This window comes from Alexandromys fortis, unplaced genomic scaffold (genome assembly GCF_014885135.2).
Source record: "Alexandromys fortis isolate MF-2015 unplaced genomic scaffold, M_Fortis_MF-2015_v1.1 scaffold_59, whole genome shotgun sequence".
NCBI lineage: Eukaryota > Metazoa > Chordata > Mammalia > Rodentia > Cricetidae > Alexandromys > Alexandromys fortis.
In genome coordinates, this window is record NW_026067943.1 from 5,588,935 (window position 1) to 5,605,773 (window position 16,839).

At 54.4% G+C, this 16,839-nt stretch overlaps 1 protein-coding gene across 5 annotated transcripts in view; it reads left to right on the forward strand.

Moving 5' to 3' along the window:
- The window catches only part of Ift122 (intraflagellar transport 122), a 74,617-nt gene extending 59,399 nt beyond the window's left edge, over positions 1-15,218 (forward strand). Inside the window, exons 20-30 of one of the 5 annotated variants that reach the window (XM_050148511.1) lie at positions 1,811-1,982; positions 3,258-3,360; positions 5,250-5,390; positions 6,592-6,686; positions 9,058-9,158; positions 10,702-10,867; positions 11,514-11,625; positions 11,984-12,109; positions 13,013-13,092; positions 13,371-13,535; positions 13,849-14,350. In XM_050148511.1, coding sequence (XP_050004468.1) covers positions 1,811-1,982; positions 3,258-3,360; positions 5,250-5,390; positions 6,592-6,686; positions 9,058-9,158; positions 10,702-10,867; positions 11,514-11,625; positions 11,984-12,109; positions 13,013-13,092; positions 13,371-13,535; positions 13,849-13,938 — 1,351 coding nt within the window. In that variant the 3' untranslated portion in view covers positions 13,939-14,350. Of the gene's footprint in view, positions 1-1,810; positions 1,983-3,257; positions 3,361-5,249; positions 5,391-6,588; positions 6,687-9,057; positions 9,159-10,701; positions 10,868-11,513; positions 11,649-11,983; positions 12,110-13,012; positions 13,093-13,370; positions 13,536-13,848 lie in introns of those variants that run through there. The other 4 variants (XM_050148507.1, XM_050148509.1, XR_007592923.1 and 1 more) reach the window with 4 other exon arrangements.
- Positions 15,219-16,839: the final 1,621 nt, after the last annotated feature.

Here is a 16,839-nt window from a genome sequence, read left to right on the forward strand (position 1 = left end):
TACGTTCATCTAGCAAATGAGGAAATGAAGGCAGAAGGGACTCTTGTGTCCTCAAAGGCCAAGCATTTGGCGAGTCGTAGGGCTAAGCTTCAGACTCTGACATGGGTGGTTTCAGTACCCCTAACACTGAGCATGAGAGTTCTGAGTGTACAGAAGAGCCCTCTGTCCATCAGGGAAGGGGACTATCTGGAAGGAACCAGGGTGTCTTTCTTTTCTTGAGTCCTTCCATAAAGAGACAATTAGAAGGAAAACTAATATAGGCAAGGGACCAGTAGGCCAGCAGGGACTGCGGTGGCTTGAAGCCCCAAGGGAGAGTAGAGGAGCTGTAACAGAGGAATAGAAGCTAGCTAGATTCAAGGGAATGGAGGAAGGGGAACAGGCCGGAACTGTAACTACATAACTATGTGACACGTGATGCTTCCGTCTTAGGACTTGGCACCCACCCTCCAGGTGCCTTCTCAGAAGACTATGCTAAAGGCCACTCTGGTTGTTCAGGTGGCAACAGTGTGGTCCACAGATAGAAGCCAGTGGCATAGTTAGGCCCTGAGGAGGACAACAGGTTGGTGTGTGGGCCCTTCACCAGGGGACCTTGTGGGTAACCTACCCCCAACCTTTCTTCCCTTGTCTAGGAACAGTATCTCAAAGATGCAGGCTTAGATCTTAGACTCTGCCCCAAGTATTCTCTACAAAAAGGGTGATGCTGATGGGAGCCAAGCAGGCTTATGGCCTCTACTTCCCCCACTAGTTTCTCATATGTCACTTTGATTTGCAAGTGCTATGTATTAAGTTCCCCTGGGGACACTTAACTAGCTCAAGGAAGACACATTAGTGTGTTCTGTCCCTCTTCTGGGTCTGGCTGTAACAGGCACCTTTCCCCTAGGAATGCTGGTTTGGTGGGTGGGGCTCTTGGGCTCTGGGGGGCTGCCTGTTCTACCTTTCCCTAAAAACACGTCCTTTTGCTACTGAGCAGTGTTATTTTTAGATGCCATTATTATTCTGAGCGCAGACTGACAGGCCTCCCTGAGCCCGCCTGTCTGAAATTCGGTTTTGTTACAGCCTCTTCTGTTCTCACACAAAGCAGGCTGGGCAGAGCCCTCTCCCTGAGAGCTGCTTTACTGGGCTGCCTAGTCCCCAGACCACTAAATCCAGCACACGCCCTGATGGGTAGGAGGAGGACCGGTCACTATGGGAAGACATGAGTGACTTGGGGACCTCCCTACAGTCAACACATTAGCCACGAGGACCCTGCCAGGGCTTCTAATCTTCCTTCTGGCCCAGGACAAGCTTCACACTTGCCACTTCCTCCAGAGTGTCAGTTGCTGAGACAGTCTCATGCCCCAGCAGCTGCTTTTCCTGTGGGAATTCCTGACAGTGCTGGAACAAGCCCTCCGCCACTTCCTGCTGTGGAGTCTTGGGTACAGGGCTTCCCCTCTGTGTAGGTCAAACTCGAGCCAGCTCACTGCAAAGTGGGGTGCTTATATGCTTATACCTCCCTCTCAGGGCAGGAAAGTGATTCTGTGAGACCACATCTGGAAGGTCCCATGGGTCCTTCTCGACATCTGGCAGAGGATCCCCAGATGTCACTGGTAAGAGGCATGTGAGGTATGGGTAGTGTCTTGAGTGGCAGCTACTCTTGGACCCTGTCATTGCTTCTGGAGTGTGCATCCATTCTTCTTATAACTGCCTATGAGTTATGAGACCCCAGGAGCTAACAGCTCCATTGTTAGCGTGGTGCATAGCAGGAACCGGCCCAGAGCCTCCCACCTCGTCCTCCCTCAGATCCTCACAGGTGTCCTCCCTTCCTTTCCAGGTTGATTGACATTGCTCGAAAGCTGGACAAGGCTGAGCGGGAGCCCCTGCTCATGTGTGCTCGGTACTTCAAGAAGCTGGACAGTCCTGGCTATGCTGCCGAGACCTACCTAAAGGTCGGTGACCTCAAGTCTCTGGTGCAGCTGTATGTGGACACCAAGCGCTGGGACGAGGTGAGAGAGCGAGTGCACTCACTGGGTTGGGACTCTTAAGTGAGCCCCTGGCTGCAGGCCAGTGAGTACTGAGCGGCTGGGGCTAGGATGGAGAGAAGCGACCCTCAGAAGAGAAGGGCCGTTGCCTGACAGTCAGGTTTTTCCTCAAAGTCCTTGAGCCAAAATGTCTTGGAGGGCCTTTTCACCATAACTTCCCATTTGCTCTTACATTCATTCACTCAGTCAGAAAACTGTGACTGGCTGCCTTCTCTGGGCCAGCCCTGTGACAGGCACTAGGGCTGTGAGGATCAGTGTGAGGAGCTCCAGTACCTGCTGCTGGCCTGAGCCATCTCTCACCAGCTCTACAGTCTCGGGCTCACCTCTGAAGCAGGGACACACAGAATGGCATTTAAAACCTGTATGGCATTTGGCAGAAAATGCCAACCATGTATTTCAGGTACAAGCTAGCAGAACTGTTTCAAGGGCAGCTGTCCCTGCCCTTGCCCCTCTTCCCAGTCATGGCTCCCGTGGGATGAGAGGATCAGTAAGGAGAATGAGCCAGGCTGTCCTAGAGCCAAGGCTGGCGAGGCAGCCAGGGCAGAGCGTCTCTGTGTCTGTGCCCTGGAGAATGTCACCTGGAGAGATTAGTGGTGTCTCTTATGGAGCACAGCAAGGCTCTACCTGAGTTAGAGCAGCCTGCCTCCTGCCTGTCCTCCGAGTGGCTCCATTTCCTGAGGGGACAGGCTGGGATGAAGCAGTAATGGCTCCTCGAGATAAATGTTACTCGGCAGCAGCATTAGCTCATCTTAGCCCTCCCGTGCTCCTCTGCTGCTCTCCTGGCCTGGCAGGTGGTTTGGGCTTTAATGAAGTCGTCACCGGGTCCCATAGAGCACTGTGTCCGCAGTCCCCTGACAGCGAGTAAGCAGCGATGGAGATAATGTCAATCCAGTTTCCTTAGGTGTCGCCTGCAATTAAAAGAAATCTGTTTGCAGCGCTACGGGAGCCCACGCAAACCCTCAAAATAAAATGTTTCCGATTCTGTGCTGCTTCTGTGGTCCAGAAACAGACTGTGTTGTTATTGAATCCAGTCGGTTGCATATTGCCGTTAATTGCCTTTTGTTTTCAGAGAGCTGGTTTGTTTTTGTGTTGCTGGGGGTGGTTGGAGGGGGAGACACTCTCCCCCTCTGAGTTGTCAGGCTGGCAAAATATGACATCCCTAACAGATTCAGTCAAGTGCCACATTTTCAGGGGCTGCGGGGGCCGCTTCATTAAGAATGCCTCAACTCCTCCCTCTAGGCCTTTGCTTTGGGTGAGAAGCACCCTGAGTTCAAGGATGACATCTACGTGCCCTATGCGCAGTGGCTAGCAGAGAATGACCGCTTTGAGGAAGCCCAGAAAGGTAGGCCACACAGACTGCACTGTGTAGAAGGGGTGGGGAGGGCTGCTGAGATTTGGGACAGAGGCTGCCTAGCCCCTCCCTCAGCAGGTCCCAGGACAGGTGCCTTCATCCTGGCTCAGGATGTGTTTGCTGGTGAGACTTCAGAACAAGGACATGAATGGTGAAGCCACGCCCCCTGGGCCCGTTGCTTCTCTGTCCAGTGCCCCAGACAGGCCCTAGATCTTTAGCAGTTTTCTGTTAACTTGCACAGCGCCCGCATTCCAGTGTGCCTTCCCTTCAGTCTTAAGGTTGCTCTCTGGTATGGGCAACAGTGTTAATTACATTGTGTGGATGAGGGAGCTGAGGATGAAGGAGGCAAAGGCATTTGCCTGTAGTCCACTAGCTGGGAAGCTGCAGAGGGCATGAGCCAAAGGATCCGTAGTCAGGACAAAAGAGAGAACTGCCCTTAGTGGTGGGCATAGTATCACCTTCCTTTTCCTCTACCGAGATAGAAACGGACTGTGATTCTGGCTCAGGCAAGCCAAGCAATCTCTCTGCCCCTTGGTGCTTCTGTTGGTGAAATGAGCCATACCAGGGTGTGAGGGCATCTGAAATAGAGGCCAAAGCAAGCATGGCACATTAACTGATAACGCTCATCATTGGTTAGCCATGTGACTGCCTTCACTGTGGCAGGTGCTAGCTGGGCACTTAACCTGCATAACCTTGAATCTTGCCAACAGCCCTGCTGAGACGCAGAGGCTACATGTGCTAGCGAGCGGCAGAGCCGGAATTGGATCGGGATCTGTCCAACTGGGAGCCTAATTCTTACGCCTGTTTAGAAAGTCTCCTAATTGAAGTGGGTGGGCCGTATTCCATAGCATCTCATTTACACTTCTATATGGTAGCAGTTGCCACCTCCTGACACACTGCAGAACAAATGTCCCCCTGTTGGAGCTCCGGGGTTAAGAGCCCCTGTGAAGGACAGCATGTTCTCTACCCCTCAGCATTTCCAGAGCACCCAGTTGCTGAAGTATCTGCATGTTTGGGCAAAACACATCAACCTATCCATCTGTCTGTGTCGCCCTTCCAAGAATCCATCGCCATAGTAACTTGGTACTCAGACAAGAGACGGGAGATGAGAACGAACCAAGGCCAGACCTTTTCCTTCTCTGCAGACGGAGGATATGGGTCATAAGGATGCCCACGCGTGTGCAGGTGTCAGAGGTCCTAGTCTTTCTCTGGCAGACCCAGGGTCCCCAGAAGTTGGTCACATGGTAGTGAGGGGCCCAGGAAATTTCTGTTAAACAGACATAGGCATGATTGAGAAATTCTTCACTTGTTTTCACAAATGTCTGGGTTGTGAGCTGAGCCAGATCTTTCAAGGTTGGTATCTGAAAGTGCACAGCTAACGACGGGTTCAGAACTGGACTGACTTCTCTTCCCTGACCAGAGCATGATGCTCTGCCCCTACCTGCCAAAGCCCATCATATTCTTTAGAAAGGGGCTGGTTTTCTTCTTTAGAAGTTTGTCCTGAGGATTTAATGGAGTAATCAACAGTGGAGGTGTTTTGTGAACCACAGAGTAGCAGGTCCTGCTAGTACTACCTAAGAGTTTCAGAGTCTCATTCTCTGTGGGCATTGCCAGGCTTTGGTGCCTCAGGTTTTCTCTCTGCCGTGCCTTGCTAAAGTAGGTTGCCATTTCCCAGCCAAAAGGAGTGTATCTCCCTGTGCTTATTTCAGGATGTAGCCTTGGTTATTTATAGCCTGAGGCCTGAGAGGCGCATCTCAGCAACCAGGCACCACAGATGCTGCAACGAGTGGCCTGCCTCCCCAGCAGTCATGTAAGCCCCACACAGTCTCCCTGCTTTATGTCTGACTCCCCGTGACATGCATATGCTTTCGTGGCCCTAGCATTCCACAAGGCCGGGAGGCAAGGGGAAGCAGTTCGCGTGCTGGAGCAGCTCACGCACAATGCCGTGGTGGAGAGCAGGTTTAACGACGCTGCCTATTATTACTGGATGCTGTCCATGCAGTGCCTCGACATGGCGCAAGGTGAGTGAGTGACAGCCGGCTGGCCTCTTCCCTGGCCCCTCTCTGGCACCAGATAAAATCAGAAGAGCAGGGCTGTTTCATTAAAGCCCTGGGCTTGTTTATTGAGTGTGTTGTTCCTGAGCACGCTTTGCAGCGCCACAATCTGGCCTGTCATCTCTTTCAAGTTTGCCTGTAAGTAGGACTGGCTGGCAGTCTGTCTTCTGGGTGGGAGGTCCCACCCTGCATTGCTAATTCAGAGCATCTCCTTCTCTTGCTACCTGGGAGCCTGGAGCTGGGCCCACATGAGCCCTGGCTTTAAAAAAATTTTTAATTAAATGAAAAGATGAAGAGATCACCTTACAATAACCTACTCCAGAGTCTCCCTCATCCCAGGCAGGAGGACAGTTTCAGAGTCGCTTTCGGTGGTTTCCCATGGTGCCCTGAGGCATTCTGAAGTGGAGGGGAGGGAGGTAACTGTGCCCAAGGCTGTGTGTGGTGGTGAGAAGAGCGCTGGAGACAGAGTCTGCAGGGTGGCAGTGCCTTCCTTAACGCCCAGCCCCATGCCGCTTCCTTCAGGTCACCCTGAGGCACAGCTGTCAGCTCCCAGTCAGAACATCAGGCCCAGGTGTGAGCTGGGGTTTTTCTGTCCTGGCCCTTGATGTGCACTTCAGATAAATAGCTGACAAGCAGAGGTGCAACATGGACACAGCCAGCCAGTGAAGGCGCCATCTGCCCACCCTTGTCCTGCCAGGCTCCTCTGGTGTGCCTGGGCTGGGAGGCTTCTCTACTGCTGGACGTAGCAGGTGCTGACCCAGTGGACAGAGCTGGGAGGGTACAGTGTGTGGCCTGGGAGAGGTCTGTCTTCAGGTGCTTCCTGGCCTGGAGCTCTGCCCAGCCAAGATTCTTATCCTAGATAAGATGGATCACTCTTAAGCGAGCACCTGTCCATCACTGCCCTCTGGGCCCCTCTGAGCAGCATAGGAAGAAGCAATACTGTTTGACACATTTCCCCCTCCTCCCCTCCCATCCTCCTCTCCTTCTGCCCTCCCCCCTTCTCCTCCTCCTCTCCTCTGCTCCTGCCCGCCTCCCCTTTTTCCCCTCCTTTCTCCTCTCCTGTCCTCTCCTCTCCTCTCCCCTCCTCTCCCCTCCCCTCCTCCCCTCCTCCCCGCCCCTCTTCTCTCCTTCTCATCTCCTCCTCTGCTCCCCTCCTCCCTCCCAGCAGATCCTGCCCAGAAGGATGTGATGCTTGACAAATTCCACCATTTCCAGCACCTGGCGGAGCTGTACCATGGCTACCAAACCATTCATCGTTACATGGTAAGGTGGCTGGGGGACTGAGGGATGGGTGCCTTGGGCCTCACATGCTCAGCAAGGGCCTCTGAAGAGAAGGGTCTGGAGATGTGGTGAGTGCCCAGAAACCCTGCTTTCCTTGGCAAGTGCAGGTGCTTCTCCATCACCTGCCACTTCTTTGACATGAAGCAAACCTTGGGAGTCAGAGTTACAGTCCAGAGCTGGGACCGGCCATTCCAGTTTCTAGCTCAGCCTTGAAGCCTGTCTAGATAAGTGAAGGCTCAAGCTCTCTCTCTGGCCCTCAGTTTCCTCCATAAAACGAGAGGGTTGCCCTGATCTCCAAACACCCACAATTGGTTGAGGTCCTTCCCTTATTCTTGTGATGAGGCCAGGTTGAATGAGTCGCCATCTGCCTCATCCCATGCCTCCTCAGCACGCCAGTCTTGATTAACCCACGGTGTGAGCGTATTCTGTGGCAGCAGCTGGGCCACACCAGTGACCCCTGTCTGAGTCCCTGCTCGGTGTTGGACACGGTAGCTGTCATCGTGCACGCCCTTCGATCTTCAGCCACACGTGACATAAGTATATCCCTCTTCTGCAGATGCAGAAGCCCAGGTGCCACACAGAGAAGAGCCGCCATTAGCAATGGCAGAGCCTGGGCTAGAGTCCTTACTGAATGCCTCTGCGTTCTCAGCCTCTGGGATGTAGGTTCAGAAGTGACTCTGGATGCCTCATGTTCTTCTGGATTTGTGTGACTGTGGCAAGTCCCGCACCTTCTCTGTACCCATGTCAATGGAATGGAGATGCTAGACAGGGTGTCTGAGAGGACTCTGAGTTTACTTGGGAAATGTGGCTTTGGTTCCTGAATTCCCAGTGTCCCTGCTTCTCTGTGTCTATGCAGGAGTCACCTCACCTAACAGCTGGGCTCTGTTCATGATGCACACAGTGCTGGGCTAGGGCCACACTTGGGACCCAGGCTGGCCTCCAGGCCAAAACTGCTTTCTTGGGCTATTCCTCCAACCAGTGCCTGCATGTGGCAGTCCCTGTGATGAGGCCTGGAACACAGTGGTGAGCAAGACATAGTCTCTGCCATAAGGAACTCACAGTGTAGTAAGCAGCACAGCGTCTCAAGGGAAAAGCTCTGAGGAGGCTCTTTGTAGAGGTGGTCCCGCCACCAAGGAGGGGGCAAGTGAAGAGGAGCAGGGGGAAGAGTTTGTGGAAGGCAGGCTGTGGCCAGGGCAGTTGAGGACTGGCACTGGGCCATGCAACCCTGGGTGAGAAAGGATCATAAGATGGCAAAGAGAAACACAGACCCTTAGAGGCTCAGGGCTTCCTTCCCAGAGAAGCAGCGCTGATCTGGACGGTTGCTCACCTAGTGCCTGGCTCCTCACGCTCACGCCCAGGAGAGCATGTGTCTTGGGTTTCCCCTCCACTCCTGGAGCCGACAGAAGCTACAGAAATGTAAGTGGGTAAAGCAGTATGGTAGCACATGCCTGAATCCCAGCACTCAGGAGGTGGAGGCAGCACGATCATCCTTTCTCAAAATATAACCAAACAGAAAGGAGGGGGTGGAGGGAAAAAAGAAAATAGGAAGAAAGAAATGTAATTAGGAATTCAGAAGCTGCTGGAGAGAAGTCGTGAAGAGAAGTCCCTGGACAGAAGTCACTGGGCTCTGAACCAAAGAAGTAGGAAACCACTTCTCACAGATCTGGGCCTCATCAAAGCCGAGCCTGGTGGCTGTAATGGGAGAGCCTAGTCAGACCCTTAGGGAGAGCTCTGGGGGAAGGGGAGCTGGCCAGCCTGTCACTATCTGAAGTGTGGTTTGTGCTTGTAGCTGGATGGCAGTGTCAGCCTCCCTCAAGCAGGTCTTCGCCGTGCACAAGCCCTGTGGAGAGAATCTCCCTGATGACATGGCTGTACTGGCACCCCTGCGAGCAGGAGGTCTGGTCACTCCACCAGTGGTCATGGAGACTACCTGTTAGAGCCTGGGCCAGCCTGGGCACCGCGGGCATTTGGTGGCACATTGCAGCTGTTGAGGAACAAAGAAGAGGTTCCCTGTGTCCTGCAGGAAGGGTTAAGCATCCCACTAAGTCATGCCCTCACTCCCATAAAGGTCTTGAGCTCAGGAAACTCAGGGACACTGCAACTGGGAGAATAACATTCTCTGGGGTTGGGGGTTAAGTTCTAGGTTCGAATCTCATCTCTCTCCCATTCTGGCGGGTGACGTGGGCTGACCTTTGGTAGGGCATCACTTCCCTCCCTGGTACAATGTGACTGAAACTGCATAGCCCACAAGCTTGTGTTAATGCTGTGGGGCCAACCGCAATGGGCTGCACACAGTAGGTGCTCAGAGTGCCCTCCTCCCAGTGGGGATGTTACTCCCTTTCTTTTGCTGCAGGAGGAGCCGTTCAGCTTCGATCTCCCCGAAACCCTCTTCAACATCTCCAAGTTCTTGCTGCACAGCCTGACCAAGGCCACCCCCTTGGGCATCTCCAAAGTGTATCCTCCCCACCAGCCTCCCAGCCCTCTGTCTAATGGCCCCGCTTCTCCACAGAGCACTTAACTGGCAGAAGCGACCTCCCTCCGCAGCCACTGGGGAGTGGGGAGAGGCTCAGCTGGGCAGCTGAGCGGCCAGTGGCAAGGGGAGATTTAGCTTTCAGGGCTGACTAGCGGCCCCTGGCCTGTGAGTCTGGCCAGCACCTTGTCCCAGGCCTCCCAGAACTCACAAAGAAGGATGGGGCTGGGACCAGGAAGCCCAGGCAGGTCTTTCTGCTGGAATCAGGGGCCATGTCAGCCCAAGTGACAAAGCTGCCATCTAGTAGAGGTGGTGACAAGAGACAAGACCTGTTTCAGAGTACACTGTGCCCACAAGTAAAATGGAGGTAAGGCCTAGTCAGAGGCAGCTGCCCAGAGGAGGTGACTAAGGCGGCGGGGAAGACTATCGAGAGGGTAGGTGGTGTAGAGAGGTGGGTATGGACAGGCCCAGCTCCTGTGTGGGGTGCTGCTAGTCTCTGTGAGTCTGCTTCTCCACTGCCAAGGAGAGCTGCAGAGGGGAAATAGTCCAGCCTTTCTCACGTCAGCTCCCTGCCCTCTTCTGGCTGGCCCACCTACCTCCTGTAGGAGCCCTTCCCAGAAAAGCACCCTCAGCTCCCTGTTCGGAACCCATTTCCTGGAGGGTCCAGACTCATTGTTTACTTCAGGGGAAACGTCCCAAACAAATGGCCTTCACTGTGACAACCCCTTTAGCTGGCAGGTCAGGCTCACCACAGGCGCCACAGCCACTCCCGCTACCTCAGTACCTGAATCTAACTTGTCTTGAAATTTGTTGATCCAGCATCTTGTTAACTTGAGTGCTGAGCCTTCCCTGGTGCTGTCCAGTAGAAACACAGAAGCGGCTGCTGACACGGTCTGTGACGTGGAGGCATTAGAGTGGAACAAACAGGGAGATCCGCACCTCAGGTTGCTGGAACGATGTTGGGTCCCGCTGAGGAGAGTGAGGGCCATGCGACTTGGGGTGCCAGGGACAGCTGCTTTCCAGGGAGACAGGGAGGATGAGGAGGGCTTGGGCACAGCCAGAATTAGAGGTGACCTCACGTGGCATGCAGAGGTTTGTTGTCCTCCGATGAGGGGCTCAGAGGGACCCCAGAGAGCAGGGGAGTTTTCAGTGCTGTGTGACCCCTCTGAGGCAGTCTACACCAGCTAGTAGGGCTAGGGCAGGGGACCACTTGGTGCCAGGAGGCCCAAGAATCTTAAGTCAGGTTATGGCTGTTACCTCAGTACCAAAAGATTGAGGCTGGCCTAGGCTACATAGTGAGACCATGATACCCCTTCCCCCTGTTAAAAAAAAAAAAAAAAGAGGCCAAAAAGACCCTGTAGTACTTTTGTCTATTCCCGGGCCTTGCCATCCTAGAGATACAGATCTCAAAATGAACAAATATCTCTTCGGTTCCTGACTGTGGTCTGCTACCAACACAAGATGCCCAGGGTGGGTGGTATTGGCTCCCGGTCACAGTTCTGCTGTCCTTAACCTTGCCGATGTCAGGAATACCCTCTTCACACTGGCCAAGCAGAGCAAGGCCCTGGGTGCCTACAAGCTGGCCCGTCACGCCTATGACAAGCTTCGGGGGCTGCAGATCCCCGCCAGGATCCAGAAGTCCATTGAACTGGGCACCCTGACCATCCGCTCCAAGCCTTTCCACGACAGTGAGGTGAGGGTGTGCCTTTGAGCCTGGTCTTGGTTCTGTTTGAAAGATGGCTGCTGTGTTCTTGGGGCTTCCCGCCCGAGTGCTGGCTTGTCCCCTCCTGCTTAGCTGTCCTCTGCCCCCTGCTCTCCGTTTAGCCTGCTGTGTTTCAACCCTTTATGCCTAGAGACTGTCTCTTCCCTCAAGCCTTGTTCAGGGCTGATGCCCTTCCTGGGTGTCCCTGTGCTCCCCAGGCCCCATCAACACCCCAGATCTATAGAGTCCTGATTTTAAGCTCAAGCAGGAACTTGTCATCAATAGGCCTGGGTTCTGATCCTAGGTCTACCGCTTCCAAGCTGTGCCTCAGGCTTCCAGTACCTCAGTTGGCTACCTGTCGGGTGGGTGTTTATAGACCTTTCCCCACAGGTGGCAGGATAAAAAATGTGCCTGACAGTGCCTAGAACCTGGGGTGGCAGGAAGTGACAGTGGATGCAGTTGCTCCCATGAAGACAGTGTCCTGCTGAGGTCTGGGTTAGTGGGCTTCAGGTGTGGGCTTCAGGTGTGTCTGTAGCCTTGGCCAGCCTCCCCACAGCACACGGTCCTTTGCCCTGGGAGGAAATGGCCGGATGTGTACTTCTGGTTCAGTCTGGGCAGACATGAGCTTGTTTTGTAGGAACTGGTGCCCTTGTGCTACCGCTGTTCCACCAACAACCCGCTGCTGAACAACCTGGGCAACGTGTGCATCAACTGCCGCCAGCCATTTATCTTCTCCGCCTCGTCCTATGGTGAGGCACGCCGTTGCTTAAAGGCATGTGACATTGTGCACAAGGAGCTGCCACCATGCCCTACATACAGAATTGCTGTCAGGATCCACAGAGACAGGACACAGCATGTCCCCATCCAAAAGTCCCACTCTTATTATAATGCCAAGCTGGGGTCCAGTGTTCAGTCTGGGAGACCAGTAGGCGCTGTCCTGGCCTCCGTCCTTCAAAGCAGCTGCTATGGGAGGGCTTACTGGAGGCCTGGTCCTCCTCTCCCATGGGGAGGGGGCATCTCTGACCATTCCACCTGCTCACACACTGTCTGGGGTGATAGTCCCAAGCTCCCCTGAGGTCATCCTCCAGTCCCTTCCTGTCCCCCCAGAGATGCTGCACCTGGTGGAATTCTACCTGGAAGAGGGAATCACTGATGAAGAAGCTGTTGCCCTCATCGACCTGGAGGCCCCAAGACACAAGAGGGAGGGCAAATGGCAGGAGATTGCAAACAACAGTATCCTGTGCTCTGGGCTGAGCAGGGCAGGGTCTCAGCATGGGCTATGCCCACAGGTAGGGATAGAAGGAATAGATCCAGAAAGACTGGGGAAGTCCCCACGTAGTGAGGACTGACATCAGAGGTGGGTAGAGAGTTGGCCAGAGCCTGCAGGCACATGAAAGTGGCATCTTCGTCTTCCTGTGAGGTCCCCTACCCTGCTCCTAAAGGCACCCATCTGTGTCTGGTCCACAGCTAAGCAGAAGATGTAGTGTGTGTCCTTGAGGGACCCCAGCTTTCGACTCGGGTAGCCTTTTCATGCAGTGATAGCAATCACTACTCAGGCTGAAGCTCCTGGGTGTCACCCCATTCTCGTGGGTGACAGGAGGCCTCTCGCTCTCTGGTTCTACTGTCCAAGTGCTTCATCCTTAGGTAGTTAGAGAGATGGCCACCAGTAGTGTGGCTGAGGACCCAGGACAGCTTGGTGCTACTCACTGGAATCGTTGACCACACCTGACCAATCCCTACATGCGGCTCTCCTGCCTGTACCAACGGGCAGAGGGAAGGCTGGTGGAACTGGGTTCTGTGAGAGTTTTTGCCCTTCACTCTATGGCTGTGACTGCTGAGTTTCTCAAGCTGCACTGGGCCTGTCTCCACCCATTCAGGGCCCTTGAATGGCCCCTCCCTGCAGCCATCCTGTGACTAGAGGACAGGGGAAGCAGATGATCCCACTGGGGCCCCTTCTCTCTCTGGCCTGTGCCCTCCTCCCCATCTTCCACCTGGAGGCCTGTCCCAGCCACTGTACCACTCCCCAAGTCTGTGAGGGGGAAGACCTGACCTAGCCCCTGGAAGTGAATGTGGGCTGGAGGGTGGTGCCTGGGCCTCCCTGGGCCTCCAGCTCCATCCTTGACCAGAACCCTCCAGACTCCCAGACGCTGAGACTGGATGAGGCTATGGATGCCATAGGAGACGATGACCCGTTCACAGCCAAGCTGAGCTTTGAGGTGAGATGCCTCAAGAGTAGAAGGTGCGGAGAGGCCTGGTGGAGAGCCATCAGTACTTTCCCCAGACACTCAGGGTCCCTCAGTTAGTGTGGCAGTGGGAAAGAGAGCTGGACAGCTTCCTGTGGTGACTGGGTGGTTCCGAGGCCGCTTCAGGGCTGCCGTGGGGAGAATGTCTCTGTCAGGGATGCCTGGAGTTGAGATGTGGTGATGTCCCTTTGGCCACCAAGGATCCTGGGATCAGGCCAAGGGTGTAACACCCATGTACATCTTCCTTACAGCAAGGTGGCTCTGAGTTCGTGCCTGTGGTGGTGAACCGGTCAGTGCTGCGCTCCATGAGCCGAAGGGACGTTCTCATCAAGCGCTGGCCCCCGCCGCTGCAGTGGCAGTACTTCCGCTCACTGCTGCCCGATGTCTCCATCACCATGTGCCCCTCCTGCTTTCAGGTACCAGCCTCCCACTGGCTGTTTCTCCTGCTGGGCGTGTAGGGGAGGATCATGAGCTGGCCACAGCCTGCCCCTGCAGCGAGCTTCACCCGGTTCCGGCTCAGCACCGCCCTGAATGAGGGATGAAGTACCTGTGAAATTCATTCAGGATAAAGAGCCCTCCAGTCCTCAGGCCAGCACACTGCAGTTCTGCTGTGGCTGGCAACAACTCACTACTTAGCCGCTTCCCCTCAGGGCAACATATCCCGGCCCAGGCTCAGGGTTTACGGGGCACCTGTCCTGCTTCCCTGTGTCATGGGCTGTCTCTCCTCAGATGTTCCATTCGGAGGACTACGAGCTGCTGGTTCTCCAGCATGCCTGCTGCCCCTACTGCCGGAGACGCATTGACGATGCTGGCCCGTGAGCACGGCTGGCCTCAGGGACAACCTGCTCCCCAGACTGTCGGGAGAAAGAATTAAACCTTCAGAACATGTCTCCTGCCCAGATGAAGTTTGTATGCTGGGGAGGGCCCTTGCCTCGTGTAACCACGGGTTTCCTATTTATGGCATTCCGTGCCTTGTAAATAGTGCCAGGAGATGGAGAAGGTACGTACATATATTTTCTAAGAAAAAAAAATCTGTTACTTTTAGAAGGGCTCAAGTGTTCACGGCAGCCTGCTGGAGCCCACAGATCTGTCAGCCCGTTACTGTGTGCACTTAGCCAACAGATTGCCCCAATAACGACAAATAAAAGGGCTGCTCGTTTCCATCAGCGTCTGCGTCTCAGAAACCCTCATATTGTCTGCAACTTAATTTCCTTATGCAAAAGTGCACCTGTTTCTAATTTGATCTGAAAGGAACATTGCTTTCGCGTGCTCTTAAAAACGTAATCTAATGAGAAGACAGCATGGGAAGGGGCGGGGACATGGGTGTTTTGTTGTTGTTTATTCATTTCGTTTCAACGAGGATCCATTTTGACAAGAAGATACCCGGCTCCAAAGAATAGTCTTGTCCTTGGAGCTGCCCTGGAGACCAGTCATGGGGTCCGCTTCCACAGGGTGCTCAGCCTCGTGGCTCCTTCCCTTCCTTCTAGGGCATGAAGCTGGAGGTTCTAGCTGGGATCCGTAGGGTGTTGTGGGAAGGAGAACTCACACACATGGGGTACCTCTGCAGCCGCAGCCCCCATGCTGGCCATCATCAGAAGAGCAGCAGGTGATAGGGCCCTCGGGCTTCCAGCCATGAGTGGGCACCTAGAGGTGTAATCTCGGAAGTCCTCCTGCATGCCACCTGCCCAGGGACAGGCAGCAACACCCCCACACTACCACATACGCAGTATCTTAACAAGTGGGAGCAGGGAGACTGAGCAGCAGGGAGGCACACTGAAGACCCCCTGTGAGGCTGGTGGGATGAAGAGATGAGAGTAGAGCGGGTGGCAGAGGTTAGGCCAGGTCCAGGCCCTCCCCACCCCCTCTGCCTCTGTGGAGATGATGGAGGGAGTGAAGGAGGGAGCCAGACAGTTGTGCCAACACAACTCCTCCGTCGAGTGTCTAATTGCTTATGATCATGCATGCTCTCTCTCGCACTAAACATTTATTAATGTGTTAGGATTTCCATTAGCGCGTGCCTTGAACTGAAATCATTTGCATATGGCTGAGAAAAAAGTGGGGTGAGGGAGGAAACAGTGCCAGCTACCCAACAGGCGTCAATCACAGTGACAGATCAGATGGTCTATGGCTGGAGGCGCGGGGGGGGGGAGCTGGGGGGCTGTCTGAGATGCCGGCATGCATCCTCTCAGCCCATAACACACAAGTTCAGGAGAGTCCTGCTGGGAGCCAAGCCCCTGAGGCAGTGCATCATCGTGTCTGGTCTGAGCAGTCTCGAGGGGTGCCCACACACAGAAAGTGGAACTGAGGCCCAGAGGCACTCCCTGATTGAACAAACGTACCTGCCAAGCCAAAGTTGGACCCATCCCATATGTAGCCTTTGCCCTGAGCACCGTGATCTGCTCTCTTCCCTACTTGGATTCCGTTTCCTCAGGACACTTCCTCAGCTTGAATATGGAGTTTTCAGTGATCTCCAGCATCTATAAATGGAACTCACAGGGACCCTGACTGGAGGAAGCTAGGACAGGGAGCTGGAAGTGACGGTTTTGTCAGAAAGAGGGTGAGAACAGGGAGGGGTGACTGCTGGAGCCCCACAACTTGATAAGACTGTCAGGGCTTGTGTCCTGATGCTGTGTGCCGCATCTACAGCAGGGAATCTGTGGGTCTCCAATCCCTGACCTTTTCCTCTACGTGGCTGCTGAAGCTAAGAGTCCCCATGGCTCTGCCTCACAGGTTTGATGTCCCTCCATTGTGCCTCTTCCCTGGCCTGGGGTTTACGTAGCAATGGCAAAGGTAATTGGGCCACTGAGGCCTCCACCAGGCAAGGCTCCTACATTGAGACAGGACTTAAACCTGGGACTGCTCCTTCCCTGTGACCCAGGCTTGTGGGCCTGCCCCAGGTTCTGAGGCTACCTCCTCTGAGGTCTGCAGGGGCCCTCCTGGCCACTTGTGCTCCTGTGGGACTTACATTTCTATAGATTCTGTCTGAAAGGCTGCTAACGCCAGAAACACACACACACACACACACACACACCATGGCTCTGCCTCAGAATTCCTCCATTATGCCTCTTTACTGGCTCCAGTTTACACAGTGAAGGCAGCGCTGAGCAGGGCAGGTGGGGCCAGGAGCAGATGGTTGCTTCTCCCTGTCAGTTCATCTGTCTGTAGCCCTGAGACGGCGCGGCGTTCCACACAATAGACTGAAGCAGACACCAGGAGCGGAAGGGCGGAAAGGAGTGAAGGCCTCTCTTTCCAGGTTCTCTTGACATGCTCAGCAAGGCCCTGGTGACGCAGCCAGAGGACTAAGCCACAGGTGAGAGGAAAAGGAGGGGCCTGCTGACCCAGCAGCACTTTTTCCTTCCAAGGCCTAAGAGCTATTAGCACTGGTGGCTAAGCCCCTAATCCTCCATTCAGTGCCCCGCAACTGCCCGTACTTCTGAGCCACCAAACATGGCTGTAGCAAGCTTCCACAATAGCTTTCCAGGGCCCTGACATCCAAGTACCTCACGGTTCTTAACAGCCCAGCCCCAGTAACTCACGCTCCTGTGTAGCACTGGTCTTTCCAATACCCCTCACTTGAGAGGGCAAGAAACCAGAACCGGACTACATACTTACCTCTGCTGAGGGGTCCTGACCTACAGGGACGGGGTGTCTTTAAACTGTGGGCCAAGAGCCGAACGCCCAGAAACAGGCTCCGCTAACCTACATTCCAGATACGCTAGT